The sequence below is a fragment of the Parasteatoda tepidariorum genome, chromosome 9 (assembly GCF_982258835.1).
Source record: "Parasteatoda tepidariorum strain Cologne lab strain chromosome 9, Ptep-v5.0, whole genome shotgun sequence".
Classification (NCBI taxonomy): domain Eukaryota; kingdom Metazoa; phylum Arthropoda; class Arachnida; order Araneae; family Theridiidae; genus Parasteatoda; species Parasteatoda tepidariorum.
The window spans coordinates 69051594-69067000 of NC_141763.1; the positions used below are offsets into that span (position 1 = coordinate 69051594).

General features: G+C 29.5%; 2 protein-coding genes across 2 annotated transcripts in view; one reads left to right on the forward strand and one right to left on the reverse strand.

Annotated features, from left to right (window-relative positions):
- Positions 1–15407, reverse strand: part of Phlpp (PH domain leucine-rich repeat protein phosphatase) — a 58708-nt gene that overhangs the window by 2860 nt on the left and 40441 nt on the right. Inside the window, exons 6-12 of the mRNA XM_043043284.3 lie at positions 13566–13661; positions 11425–11580; positions 9903–10097; positions 7399–7561; positions 5903–6033; positions 2061–2198; positions 1786–1974 (exon numbers count right to left, since the gene is read on the reverse strand). Of these exons, the coding sequence (XP_042899218.2) occupies positions 1786–1974; positions 2061–2198; positions 5903–6033; positions 7399–7561; positions 9903–10097; positions 11425–11580; positions 13566–13661 (1068 nt within the window). The remainder of the gene's footprint in view (positions 1–1785; positions 1975–2060; positions 2199–5902; positions 6034–7398; positions 7562–9902; positions 10098–11424; positions 11581–13565; positions 13662–15407) is intronic.
- LOC107437236 (cuticle protein 10.9-like) lies at positions 4063–5568 on the forward strand. Its single transcript, XM_016049165.4, has one exon. It carries the CDS (start codon positions 4756–4758, stop codon positions 5170–5172), a length of 417 nt encoding a protein of 138 aa, XP_015904651.3. The 5' UTR covers positions 4063–4755; the 3' UTR covers positions 5173–5568.

Genomic DNA, 15407 nt, shown 5'->3' on the forward strand with positions numbered 1-15407 from the left:
AAAAAAAAAAAAAAAAAAAAGACCAAGGATCTTTCAGCTACTCTTTTCTATAAAGAGAATCACTTTGGATTATATAGTCTAACGTTCTTTAGTAAGATCCTATTAAAGTGATCATTCCATTATAACAGCAGATGCATAAAGCCTCATTTGCTGTTCCTTAAACGCAATGTTAATTTAACGTCCATTGAAAGTTCTGCACTAGCACTGAACTGTTCATTCCAATATAGCAACCAAAATTTATTCTTTTGATTTAGAATAAGTTTTAAAGAAATTTTTTAAGCCATCATTTATTTAAATGTTTCGACACAATAAATGTAAAACATCTTTAACCGCTGTCGAATAAAGTTAGAGCTGCATGACCACCCGAATTTTTTTCTTAAGTCCTAGGTGGTCGTAATTTATGGTTATTCATAATCTGTTTAACATTTGTGTAGAAGTGTTATTGACAATGTCAACTTTAATTTATGAAAAGGTACTCCAACATAGAATTGAGTTAACGTGTTTAATATACTAGTGAATTAAAATTGAATAATTGTGTTGATAGACACGTTACAGTACTCCCCCACTAGAATTTTATCGGTGATCGAATTCGATGAATGACCACTAGTTGATACATTGCTGTTTTTTGAGAAGCCGGGAGAGCTGTCTTAATATCACCGGACCTTGAGTGCTGATCGGGAGAGCTGTATTGAGTTCACAGTCGTGGTCGCTCCTGTGTTGCCATTAGCAGTCGGTGTATGCAGACTGACGTTGTGTGTGGTCGAGACTGAGTAGCAACAGCGTGATGTCTTAGTCACAATTATCAAGTTAATTGCTCAATACGGACCATCTATCAAAGTAGGCGTGTTCAAATCAAAATGAGTGTGTCGGGGTAGGCGTGTTCTGATTACGTCCGCAATTCATCAATGACGGGAGAATGTTACCGACTATGACAATCTATCTAAAGGTACTTCAGCATAGAATCGAGTTAACATGTCTTACTAGTGAATTAGATCTATACTAGTGAATTAGATCTATACTAGTGAATTAGATCTGTACTAGTGAATTAGATCTATACTAGTGAATTAGATCTATACTAGTAAATTAGATATATACTAGTGAATTAGATATATACTAGTGAATTAGAATTGAATACATGTAATGATAGAAACGCCACACATTCTTTTCAAAGATTATGATAAGTTCCTCAATCATACTTTTCCTGTTTGGAAATTTTATTCCCTCTTTTTCATCTTTTGTGGTTTATTTTCGAATTAAAACATGGTCTTTGCAGTTATCATTAAGTGTATTATTTAGTAAAATTGGTATCCACTAACTAGCATATAATATTTAGTTCACTTTTTACCCATGAAACATCATTTTAAAGGGTACTTAAACGAATATGTTAGTAGAGAAACAAAATGTCATCAATATTTCTGTTAGTTACGAAATTCTTGTTAAGATGAAGCATTGTTTTGTTAAAAATTTGTAAAATATTTTTTTAGACATGGGTCAATATTTACGTTATTTTTGTGCACTCAAGATATAATGACCTCCCAATATAACGTCCGTTTTTTTTTCGATCACGAGGGTCGTTATATCGAGCTTCAAATTTAATAATAAAGGAGAATCCATTCCTGGAATTCAAATCAGATCTGATTACAAAAATCAATCTCTCTGGCAGTAATTTTGTTGCCAGGGAACCATCCCTGATAACGGAAAATCTATCCCTAATGAAAGATACAAAAAATAATAAAGCTTAAAAATAAAACCTTTTTTTAAAAAAAAGAAGGAGAAAAATATTACCTGACGCATGACATGAGGGAATTTTTTATAAACTGTGGGTATGTTTCCTTTGCTTCTCGTTCAGATCTGAGTAGCTCTGGCAGAACGTTGCGCAATTGTCCCACTTCATTCAAGTCGTCCACTTCCATCAGTGCAATGAGAGCCTCCTGGCGTACATTTGAGGAATCTTTTTGAAATTCTATGTATATTCTATCGAGATGAAACAAAATATGATTTATTAAACAATATTTTTCAAATAGCAATGTATATATTTTTGATAAAATAATAACATTTACCGCGTATTGCCATCGTGTGATTCCGTAAATCCCAAAGTCCATGGACTACTGGATTCCATTTCTTTGGAAATATTGTCTTTGAGTGGCGCTTGTCGGCCGGCACAATTCACATCTACAACGGCCACAGACCTTTGGCAACTACATGTATCAAAAATGACAAGTCAATTATTCAATCAAATAAGCTCATGTTATGTACAATGTGCAAAAATATAGACGGACCACCCTAAATAACTTTTGATATAATGATCGGATCTTCCCGTTCTAGGATTCAATCGTAATGGTTTGGGGGTGACCTCAAATATGCTAATTAATTAATGCAGGCGATATGTTATGTTACGAAATCAGCCACAGCAATGTACTTTCTCTGAATTATTATACGTTTTTTTCCACGGATTCGAATTTCTGACCTCCGAAATATAGGGGGTAGCCGCAATCAGTAGTCCCAATAGATTCGACAGGCGAGCGATAAAAAGTTTGGACCCCTTAATGTTAATTTTAATTTTCCGTACTTTTAGTAAAAAGTTCTTGAGAACTTTTTAAGAGAACTGAAATATTTTTTGCGCACAATTATAAAATTTGAGCATTCAAAGATAATGCTCTGCAAGAAAATAATAATAAATAATAATAATAATAACCTTTAGAAAATATTTGTTATTTATTACTATTTTATTTAATACTAGTTGGAAAAATTTTTGAATTGTGAGGTATACAATTATTGACGTCATTTCAAAGAATTTAACATTACATGGCAAAACACAAAATTTGAGTGAAGTCAGCAAAAGGTTCCTAAGTACCTGAATTTTAAAAAAAAAGTCGCATTTTTAAAATTTGATTTCTCAGGAATTTTGCATGGAATTATTTTTGGATAAAGGAATTTTGAATTAAAAATGTTTATGCCATACAATTTAAATTTTTTGGATTACTTATAAAATAACTTACACTTTTTACTTACAAAATAATAAACAGTTATTACAAATTACTTTTTGCGTGGAATTATCTTTGGATGACCGAGAATTTTATAGCTGCAAGCGAAAATTTTTAAATTCGCTGAAAACAATTCTCGAGATATGGCGAAAGACACGAAAAGTTACATTAAGTGATCCAAAAGCAGTCCTGACTAAGCTATTGGAACAATATTTACTAGATTGCGACTATCCAATATATTTTGATGGTCTGAAATCCAAATTCGTCGTATTTAAGGAATCTTTATTCAGAGAAAGTACGTTTTCGTGTCTGATTTCGTAATTTAAAATATTACCTGCATTAATTAATTAGCATATTTGAGGTCACCTCCTCGAATTATTAGGATTGAGTCCCTAGTACATGACTATCCGATCATTGGATTTTCTTCATGTACTGGATCAAACCGCTTTCTCGTATGCTTTAGACCTGACAATGACGATATTAGGGGTCGGGATAGACTGGTTGGTAGGGTACTGGACTCGTGTTTGTGAGAACGGGAATTCGAATCCAGCTGGTCGAAGAATCTCCGTGTACTAAACGGTGACTGGTGCACGTTAAATCGTTGTCACAAAGTCCTCCAGGTTCCTACAACAAATCAATACCTCTGGGGTACTGATCCAGGAGCTCTCTTGTCTTCTGGATTGGGATCGAAATTACAAGGATACGGAGTTGAACATTGGTAGTCGTAAACCCTGAATTGGGTCAGCTGTTCAACGACGGTTATAAAATAAACTAAAAATGACGTGATTAGTATCAACTTTATATTTTTTCCAAGTTGTTTTTCAAAGATTATATAAATTTTGCCATGATTTTAATAATGTATGGAATATTTAATAATGTACGGAATATAAATAAAATTGGCAAGTCAAGCAATTAGGCTCTACATTTGCAAAAAGAAAATAAATTTGCATTATTCAGCTATAACAGGGAAGTTTCATATTTGGCGATTCTTTGCTCCGCTTTATACTTTTTTCCAGCACTGTACTTTTCAAAACGAAAAACTTCCATCATAAAAAAAAAATGTCCAACTGTTTTTTTTTTTTTTTTTTTTTTTTTTTAATCATCATTTTTGCTGAAATGATTATTAAAGTCTTCAGAATTTTGACTTATTCCGATTTCTAATTTTTAAAAAAATCCCCGAATATGTTTCTTTTTTCCAATTCTTTTTAGCCTAATCACCTAATTTATTTGAGAAAAAAGCTCAGTTTCTAAACATTTTCGAACATTGAACATTAAAAATTTCATAGCTGAAAACAAATTGTGATAAACGAAGGCATTTGTTTGGATAACAAATTATTTTGCGTTATTAGTTTTTATGTTAGGAATCAACCATCTTAATAAAAAAAAAAGTGTAATAAAAACTTTTCTGTTGTGTATGATTTAAGAGAATACTTTTTGCTCTACTTCGTAATATGCTATCCATTTAAAGAAATCCTGTTTATCAAATATTTTATTTCCTTAACTCATTCTTTGAAGAATTGTTGAAATACACTCGAATTATGAACGACAAATGCCCGGATGCACGTGACGGGAGATATTCACATAAGTCGTGAGTTTACGCATTATTGCACTAGAATGTCATATTTTAGATAGTAAGTTTTTAGCACGCGACATATTCTAAAATGCTTAAATTCTTTTCTTTCCGTATATAAGACGACCGATTCATTCGAAATCAACTCATTATCCTCATCTTACTCCAGAAAAATAATTCCAAAAAGATCTAGTAATCGAAATGCTTTTCTTTTCAACATTATTTGTGTTCTTGTCAGCGATCAGCATTTCCATAGCGGGACCAGTTCTGCTACGAGCCAATTCTTTGGCGCAACCCGTGCTTCAGCAATTAGAAATACCACGCCCGTATGAGTTTGGATATGATTTTGGTGACGGACTAGGCATGTCTCAACATCGCCAAGAGAGTTCTGACGCCAATGGTGTGGTGAGAGGCCAGTACGGCTACTTGGATCCATTGGGTGTTTACAGGACTGTCGAGTACACAGCTGGACCTGATGGATATAAGGCTGTAGTTAAAAGTAATGAACCTGGAACTGCAAGCCAACAAGTTGGAGATGCAGTGTATGTTGTGCAAGCTCCTCCCCCTGCTGCAGTTGCTCAAGGATTCAGGCAAAAAGTGGAATTAGTAAATGTATAAACTTCAAATTTAGTATCATGATTTTGTAAATAAAGAATTGGAATTAAACTTGGGTTAGTTTTTCTTTCAACGTAACACTGTCTGAGCACTCAACCTTTTCTCACGGACAATTGCAATCGGCGAATTATTCATTCCATTCTATAAGTTTAAATTTACCATCTTTCATGTATTTTTTTGAACTTTTTTTAATGGAAAAATGGAAAATCAAAATCCTGTTTCATGATCCGAATTCAAAGTTTTATAGTTCTAGTTTATGTTTTATAATTTTAGTTTAATAGCAGCAAATATTTTTTTTTATGTAATAAAAGGTTAATCTGTTTTAATTTATACTTAAAAACAATGTTCGTCAATTCGAAAAAGATAAATGTGTATGAAGAAAGGGCATTTAAAGCATCGCAAAGAAATGCTGCGTAGATTTATAAGGAACTGGTCCATAAAGGCATTATAAAGTAGAGTTTTACTTCGATTATTTGAAAATATATAATTCAGATTACTTAATAAAAAAAATTAAAGAAAAAAACCTAAACTTGACTTTAATATGTATTCAGTTCAAAATATCGCTTAAAACAATTAGTTTACATTATCGCTTTAAAATATTCAGTTCACAAAATCGTCTATCATCAAATCTAAACTAGAATTCAACCAACTTGATAGAAGTATGAATATAATAGATAAGTGTCATTTCATACTTCAGTATTAAACTTAAAAAAAATAAATAAATTCAACTTACCATAAGTGTTGGAAATCTGAAGGATCTATTTGTAAATTGCAGTTAGCAGAGAGATCAAGGTAAGTAAGATTTTTAGGCACAATAGTGGCCAGCTCCAACTGCTGAACTTGATTACAAGCTAAATCAAGAACCTGTAAAGAGGTTTAGATGCATAAATGCTTTTAAAACCAACTGAAAATTACCTGTGATTTAAGAAATCAATTTAAGAACAATGGAAGAACATAGAATTTTAATGTTTGATGTGTATTGCTTAAGAAACCAAACAGTACTTATTCTCCTCAAATTTTAAATTAGTTACTAAGTGTATCTACAGATGGAGCTTCTGACTCAACTTAAGAAATAAGGTTTTCTTCTGTATGTTATACAATTCCAACTTCAATATTTGTATGGGCATCTGTCTTCAGACTGCACCATATTGTAGGCTGCAAGTAGCGCTTACTTAGAAAACATTGTTTTTTAGGTTTTTTCAGAAAGCAGTGTTATAGTTTTTCTCAGTTCTTCCTCTAAACCTGAACTAAATAGAAAAGGTAAAAATTATAATACTTAATTATTAGTTTAGTTGTAAAACGTTGCAAAAAATAATAAATCGGAACTATTTGAAGTTGAAATATACTATAAAGTATTTTTTTATATAAAGAACTATACAAAGTACTTTTTTATTTAAAGTTGAAATTTTTTCTCTGGTTTGAGATTCACAAATGGTGATTAACTGTGAAAATATTAATTAAACGTTTTATTTTATATCTTATTTCATTCAAAATAATTTTAACATATAGTTTTAAGGTTCAGATGCAGCGTCACAAATTGTCAGTTATTTTAATATACGTATATATTTTTAAAATTTATATGTAAGCAAGGGGATCCCCACTTAAATCAAGCGATACATTTTTTAGGATCAATTTCAGAAATGAGTAACATTATGGGCATTCGGAAAGTAAATTAATATTTATGAAAGTAAAAAAGGAAATATTATAAGAACCTGACGAATAATTAACAAGGAAGACAAGATTAAAAACATAAAAATCTGTTTTATTCAAGAAAAGAAACTGAGAGAAAGCTATTATGAAATACACCATCAAATTTCAGCAAGTAATAAAGCCGATTTTTATGTTTTCACTCCCTTTCTTCAATAACAATGCGTCATATTTTGATTAATTTTTTTTTTTTTTCAAATAAATTTGCAACCTGCCTTGATTTCCTTTTTTTTTAATATTAATTTGCTACCTGCAACCTATTAATTTGTTTTGTTTTTTTATTACATTTTCAACAAGGATTCCATGTAATCGTCAAAATCCACGAAATCGTATTTTTTCTGGTTTCCAAAACTTAAATTATTGTTTGCTCGTTGTTGCAAAAAAAGTAAAAGTAAACTAATAAGACTTTAAGTAATGAAACAATTGCGGCAAAACGCTTTTTTTTTAATAAGTTCGCGATTTTTTTAACGTGATATATGTTTTACTCTTACAACTTTGAATTACTAATTCTCCCTAACTCACCTGTAGATTGCTGAATTCAGTCAATTTTTGCACTGAGGTCAGTAGATTTGAGTGTAGATAAAGCTTTTCCAAGTTCGGTATTTTGGTTATTTGACTAGAAATTGTTTCGATTTCATTTCCTGATAATGACAGAGATCGAAGAGCGTGTAGATATTCAAAGAAGCTGAAACAGATTTAACTTAATTAATTATATATATATATATATTAATTATAGAATATTTTCAATGATATAGAAATAATTAAATAATCTATCCACAAGCATATTTTCATCAAACTTAACAAAAAAAAATTTTCTGTACAAAAATAATAAAAGAATACATGAAAAAGTACAATATAAAAACATAATTCTAGATGTAGCTACAGGTAAATGAATATAATTTTCCTATTAACACAAATATGTATTCAAGTTAGTCATATGACACCGAATAGGAGCTTTTAGTTTTAGTCGGTTCCAATTATTAGGTTTGCACCCCCTAGCGAAACCCATCACTTGATAGGAAATGTGTTTAATACCTTCTTGAAAGTAAACCTCCTATACATAAATATTTATTAGAAGTTTTTTTTTGCATAAAATTATTTTTGGTTCAAAATTATTTATTATATAATTGTATGCAAAATTTTTTTAAATTCGCTGACCAACCTACTGGGACCATTTTAACCAGATTGTGGCTACCCTTATATTTTGGGTTTAGAAATCCAAATCCATCGAATAAAAGGTATGCTTTCTCGAAAGTACTTTTTTGTGTCTGATTTCATAACTTAAAAATTAGCATATTTGAGTCCCCCTTTTTAAGCAATTGCGTTTGAGCCCTAGAAAGTGAAGATCCGATCATTAAATCATAAGTCAATCATGGTCCGTTTATTTTTTATTTTTCACACTGTACGAAACTAGTAACCCAACACATAATTATATAACGCATAAATATATGCATCATATAAAGACCTGTATCACAAAATTAATTTTACAAAATATTGATTTTTTTTTCTGAAATTTTGATAAATCCTTGCACTAAACTTAGAGCAGTTATACGATCTGTATTTTTCTCACAAGAAAATATTTTCACTGAAAACTTTAAAACAAAATTCAAAAAGGAAAAAAAATTGATAAATAAGTTCACTATACATCTATACACAATGAAGATCGCAAAATAATATTTCTGTGGAGAAAAAACAAACACACTATCGAAATCTGACAAATCACTATCGAGAAGGAACCAAAATCTGTTTAATGGCCGGTTGAAACTTTAGAATTTTCAAAATGAACATCCTCCAACTCCTCTCTGTTTCTTAAAACACTTTGTACACTCGCCTCCTTATTAGTTTACTATGGATAATTAACCGTTAATATGGATAATTAACCGTTAATACGGATAATTAACCGTTAATATGGATAATTAACCGTTAATATTGATAATTAACCGTTAATATGGATAATTAACACTTTACTATTAATTTATTGATTTTCCTTCTTAATCATTAATTCACGACCCATTATTTGTATTCCTTTTTAGATTTCATTTTTGACCAGGGTTATAAAAATGTGTATTTAGGGCTATCGTAAGGAGCCTGTATACTGTTCTTATGATAGATCTCATCATATACATTCATTATTTCGTACAAGCTTAAACATGGAGTTTCAATGCAGTGAAACCTACGCAAGTTGTCAACTTGCACTGCTTTAGTGGTCATCATAGACAGGTGGTTAACTTATAAATACAGGTGGAATAAGTAACTGTTTTTTTAAATAATGCTTATATCACGTTATGCATTATGTTATTTAATATTAGTATAGATAATTATTAACGCAATTAAATCTTTTTAACATGATTTTAAAGTTTAAGTTAGTAAATATTTATATTTTGAACAAATATTAATATATTTTTTTCAGATATTTTGAGAATATGGTAATTACAGAAATAATTAAAATTCGTTATGCATATTTACTATCAAACTGATTTGTTTACGAAAACAAATATACATAATTTTGTCAGTTAGCGCATGCCAGTTATTTACTATTAAAAACTACTTAAAATACAAACACTGAAGAACATGTTCAGTTGGAATTTTATGTCATTTATATTCTTTCATTTATATTTTAATCATTTTATTTATTTTAGCATTTTAAAATATACTCGTATTTAAAAACTATTAGTCGATAATATTTTCTTATATGGGAAAATTACTAAAGAGGTTTAATTATAATTTTAATATATAACATTAAAGCAAAGAAATTTTTCTGATTAATATTTTGTTTTGGTCAACTAGTGAAGGGTTTTGAATAGAATTCGACTACATATCTAGACAAATTTGATTTATTTTAGGGGTCAACAAACAATATAGACAAGGGGGTGAATTACTAAGTTTTTTCCTCCTTTTGAATTATATAGGGTAAATTCGGTTCTTGGTAATAGAAATCATCTTAGACATATGGTCAACTTACAAAGGTGATCAAAGGTGATCATTATGACTTAAACAATTTTTTTTGAAAAAGTAAATTCATTTACTTGTCTGGTAGAGTTTTCAGCTTGCTATAAGCTAGATGTAAACTGTCTATTCTAGAATTTTGAAGTAGGATTTGCAGGCTCGTTAAATCTTCTAAGGAATTTCCAGATAAGATCAGAGATTTCAAACTGGGAATTGTACCGTAGGATTGAGGTATGGATTTCAAGGAATTATAGGATAAATTAAGAATTTCCAAACTAAAAAAGAAAGAAATAGTTTTAAAATATGTCTCAAGCAAAACAAATAAATAATATAAAGACGTTTTACATATTACGATTTAGAAATTAGTCTGATGCTCTTATTCCTTAGATAAAAAAAAAATTTAGTTTGGTTCTCACAGTTTATTTAATACAGTTTACTTTGATATAGTAAGTCTAAGTATAATTCGCAGTATAATTCAAAGTAATATATAATATAATTCAATAAATAGTTCTTAGTAATTCTAAGAATATTTAAGGCACACACGAATTAGACAATATATGGTGAAATTAGACACTTTATCATCATCAAAATTTATCTGGTCGCCTTAGGCCGTTTACTGCCTTTTCCCCATCCATTTTGAGGTTCTAAATTTAAGGTGGTACTTTCTGGAAACTGAAAGGCAAATTCGTGTGAAATGAAAATTAAATATTTTATATTCTGGATAAAGAGGCGTCGCAACAAAAATAAGCAGCCACTGTCCTGAGGTTTGTGTCCCTCAGTGGACTGATTGTAAAAACACGGTTCCCAGTAGAAAACCAAAGTCAAGCATCACTGGCTGCTGTCAGTAAACGGGTGGATGACCACTTTGATCAGTCTGCGTAGGAACCGAGGAAGCATGGTATCGGCGCTCGTTAAACTATTCTGCCGTAAAGCACTCGACTTTTTGCGCAGGTCGTCAGGCTTCCAAATCAGGGAAGTCATCCTCTCTGCAGAGGATCAAAATTGCGATGGCACGTATTTGGATCATCCTCATGAATCTTTCCCAGAGCGTCGCTAATAGCCCATTGTGCAGTTCTAGTGCGACGTAAATAAAATACCTATCTATCTTTCAGTTATTCAATATTAAAATTTTCATTTAATCCTGTGGTGTAACTTGTAGTTCACTGTTTCTTTTTTAAAAGGAGCATGAATAACTGAACAGGTTAAAAGCAAATTAATTTCTTAGTATCTAATTTAAGCATTTTATAAGCTTTTGTAACACTTTTCAGAACGCGATCCGTCTTTTAATATAAAATAATACAAATTAAGTTTTTCTTATTATTTATTTAATAGTAACTCATGCACGGTGCCCTGTGACGCACTTTGTTAGTGCACGGTACTTATACGTCAGTACTTGTGGGCGATGCCATCGTTGTGAGGTCGATCCTTACCTAGGGAACGTTATTTTATTCTAAGAAGGTGGTAATAACTTCTTTTTGCTTTATTTCTCAATTCGAAAAAGGTAATGGCATTCACTGTTTTCTTTGTAAAAGGCGCGTGAACTTTATCAAAATCAACTTCATTTTTAGTAACTAACTTATACATTGTAAAATTAAATCTTACCAAGGAAATGCCCAAAAGAAGTTTTCTGGTAATTTGCAAAGTTGGTTGAACTGTAAACAAAGGAGCTTAATATGGCACTGTACAGATAAACTGGGAAGATTAGTTAGATAATTATGATTTAATTTTAAATTAACGAGGCTGAAGAACCTAAACAACCTGAAAAAAAAAAACAGTTCTATCAGAATATTCAAATAACTATACAATCAACAAATGATACGTAGTTTCCTTTGATTTTAAGAAATAAATATAATTTTTTTTTTTTTTTTTTTTTTTTTTTTTTTTTTTTTTTACAAAAGAAAAATATTATCGATGCCAAATTATTCGACGAAATTTCGCACAATTTTTTCTTTTTTCGTTTAAAATTACTAAGTTTAAATTTAAGTAAAAATCTGTATACTTTACAATTTAAAGTTGTTTGATCATTATTAAAAAAATAGTAAGTAGTTATTAAAAACTATATATTTTTAAAAAAAATGAATTTTAGGATAAAGGAAGTTTGTAATTGCGTACATAAAGTTTGCAATTCACATCAAATATTACAAAAAAGAAAGAAAAAAGATGTTAAAGGCCTTTAAATGCTCTCCAATGGGCCATAGTCGCTAACTATCGTCGGAATATATTTTCGAGATTGAAATAATGCTATGTCCCTCATAATTTAATAATCAAGAATCAGAATTCGTTACTACAAAAGTCTATTAATAGATATTACTTTATTTTGTCGGATTCCCTAACTTTATTAATTGTTAGCATTAATTAATCAGCTTATTGAAGGTTTCTTGTTTTTACCATTAAGAACGACTCTTAGTTTGTGAATTTCTGATCATTAGAATAAAAGTTCTTTTAAGTGATAACTTTGTACTTTTTTTAGGCTCACTGCACTTCCGTGATAAATAACATAAAACTGATACAATCAGCATACAACTCATTTATAGCATAAAAACTTTCAAACACAAAGTAATGAAAAAAAAGAATATATATATTTAATTGAGTTTTAATTATTTTCTCTCATAACAGTTGAATAGCTTTGTGGAAGAAAAATCCATACGATATTTTTTCAAAAAACAAAAAATGTTCCTGGAAAAAATTTTTCAGTCATACTTAATTATACAATACTCTTTAAATTTCAGTAGTGTAATAAGCCTTTGATGTGTAATTTCTATTAAACATATCTATCACACTTTTTTCATTATTTTGTATTAAATAAAGTCAAAATAATATTCTTAGCACTTTAATAATTTAGGGTAATACAATATGAAACACTGGTGTCTTTTTCTGCGTTAAAGTCTTCCAAACACGGCTCACTTCCAAACAATAATTTCTTAAATTTACAATTATTTGCAAGAGTTTAGATCTAAGAATTAATTATCATTTAGTAATCAGAAATTTCTTAAATTTACAAAATCAATTATTGATAAATTGTTTGATATGATTGAAAAAATAATTTTAAAACTCCTTTTTTCGGATTTTATATTTTCGTACAAATATTGCTTTTATATTTTAGTAGAAAAGAATTCGTATTTCAATACCAATATTGCTTTTATATTTTAGTACAAATATTGATTTTATATTTTAGTACAAATATTGATTTTATATTTTAGCACAAATATTGCTTTTATATTTTAGTACAAATATTGATTTTATATTTCAGTACAAAAGATTTCGCATTTTAATACCAATATTGCTTTTATATTTTAGTACGGATTTTATATTTTATATTTATCCAGATTTTATAATTTAGTGCGAAATTTCTATAAACTAAGAGATTTTTTTAGAAACTATTGGACTTTTTTTTTATGATTAAAAAGTACCAAAATATATTTTTTACTTTTAATGAGAGTGTCAGAAAAAAATATGTAAAAGTGACACCAATGTCCCATTCGTGTCAAAGGGTTAAACGATTATAAAGAGAAAGATATGACGCGAACAGTTTAAATGAGTTTAAGGGTTCCATTGATTTTGTCAATTGAAAGTCATCGAACGGTCTTAGAAAAGCATTATCTTTATTTCCAGGAAAGGCCTTTAAAGGTAATTTATTTAAATTTACTAAAATGTCACTTATACCTTTCATCCACAAAACTATTATATACATTTATCATATTACATGAACATCATATAAGAAATAGAATAGCAATTCAACTTACTCGCCAGGAACGTCTGAAAGCCGATTTTGCTCTGCGAATAGGTTTCGCAAAGATTTAGCTTCGCATATCCACTCCGGCAACAGGCGAAAATTATTTCTACCAAAATAAAGAGTTCGCAATTGTTATGAATAATATATAACTTAATGTTCTAAGTGAAACGAATCCAATAAAATACTCTACTTCATGAACACATCGTTTTATGTAAAAGCTCAATAATTTCAATAATAACATGTTTTAGTTCCTTAAATATTTTATCAAACTGTTTTTCAAGTATTTTTTTACATTGTTTGAAAAATTACTTCATTACAGTACTGTATCAAATATTAATCATAAAAAAAAAGAAAAACAATATCTTTTGGGCACGCTATCAAAAATGAAAATTTTCGAACAATTTTGACACCTGCATTATCATATCATCGTATGATGTTAGGGAAATCATCTGGACAAATTAATCAGAAATGCTGAGTAGCACAGAGAAACTGGAAATTTTGAAATAACGTAAATTGCACCAATAAGTGTAGGAAAAAAACATTTTTTAATGCATATGTATACAGTATGCCATTTATGGCATATGTGTTCTTATGTTTTCTTGTCCTTAACTTTCTACTTCTTAAAGATGACATAGGAAAGATGTTTTCTTTGTCCGCGTCCACATTCTAATAATATGTAATGAAAACTTTGAAATGCTTGGAGTAGCACATCTTTCTTGTGTTTTTTAAGAAGTCAAGAGACAAAACTTGACATTTCATTATGAAAACATAAATGGCATACTGTAAATATGTACATTTTCCCCCAACGTTTATTTGTAAAAAAAATGTATCTTCAAAATTTCTCGTTTTCCTTGGCGACCCTTGTCTGCGCCAAATATTACTAGCCAATTTTATACTTGTTTCGGCAAATTGAATAACATTGGATTCTAAACTAACCTATGAAAGGCCTCGAGTTTTTTGGCACTATGTTGTGAGTTTTTGGACTATTGTTTAAGGAATTATACGACAATAAAGTAAGGGTTGTTTTATAAAAAAAAAGCATTTTACTTTTATTGATAAATATTTAATCTTTTGCTAACAAACATTAATTAATGATTTTTGAATTAATAAGTAAACATGATTCACAGTTCAATATTTAAGAGACAAGAAATTTTAATTGTTATTATTTAGAACAAAAAAAAACTAAATCTTTATTTCGCTTTTTATGTAATTTCACAAGCACATTAACTCGGCATTTTCAAGAAGCAAGTATTTAAAATGCGTTAAAATCTTAAGACTCAATGAATTTAGCTTTTTCATGATCAAATCCAAAACTTTCCCAAGTATTTTCCTTTTATAAAATAGAATAAAATATCACAATACTAGATTGTGATAGAAAGCGCAACTAAAATAACAATACACTCAGCATAAAAAGAATGAAGATTTTATATCCATTAGAACCAACATTTCATAACAACAAATGAAATACAAAGTAAATAACTGAAGCATATTGAATCCCTTTCACAACACTTCTTAATACATCTCAAATGCCATTAAAAAGTAATTACACAAAACAATAATCTTACAAAGTATAAAAGAATCCGAATTGACCTTACAATAGAATGACAATTACATTGTCAAATAATAAGCTGGAATTAAAATGGCAATTGATAACATAAAGTTTATTGGACATTACAATCAAAATTTATGCTCCTTTTTGCAATAAGATAAAAGCTCATATTTCACTGAAGGGATTAAAACTGTCATGTCACAATAAATTCGTGACACAGGAATTAGTAACAGTCAAATAAATGATAAATGTGTAGGCATGCTTAATAAGCAATGAAACATCTGAGGACAGAATCATTAATTA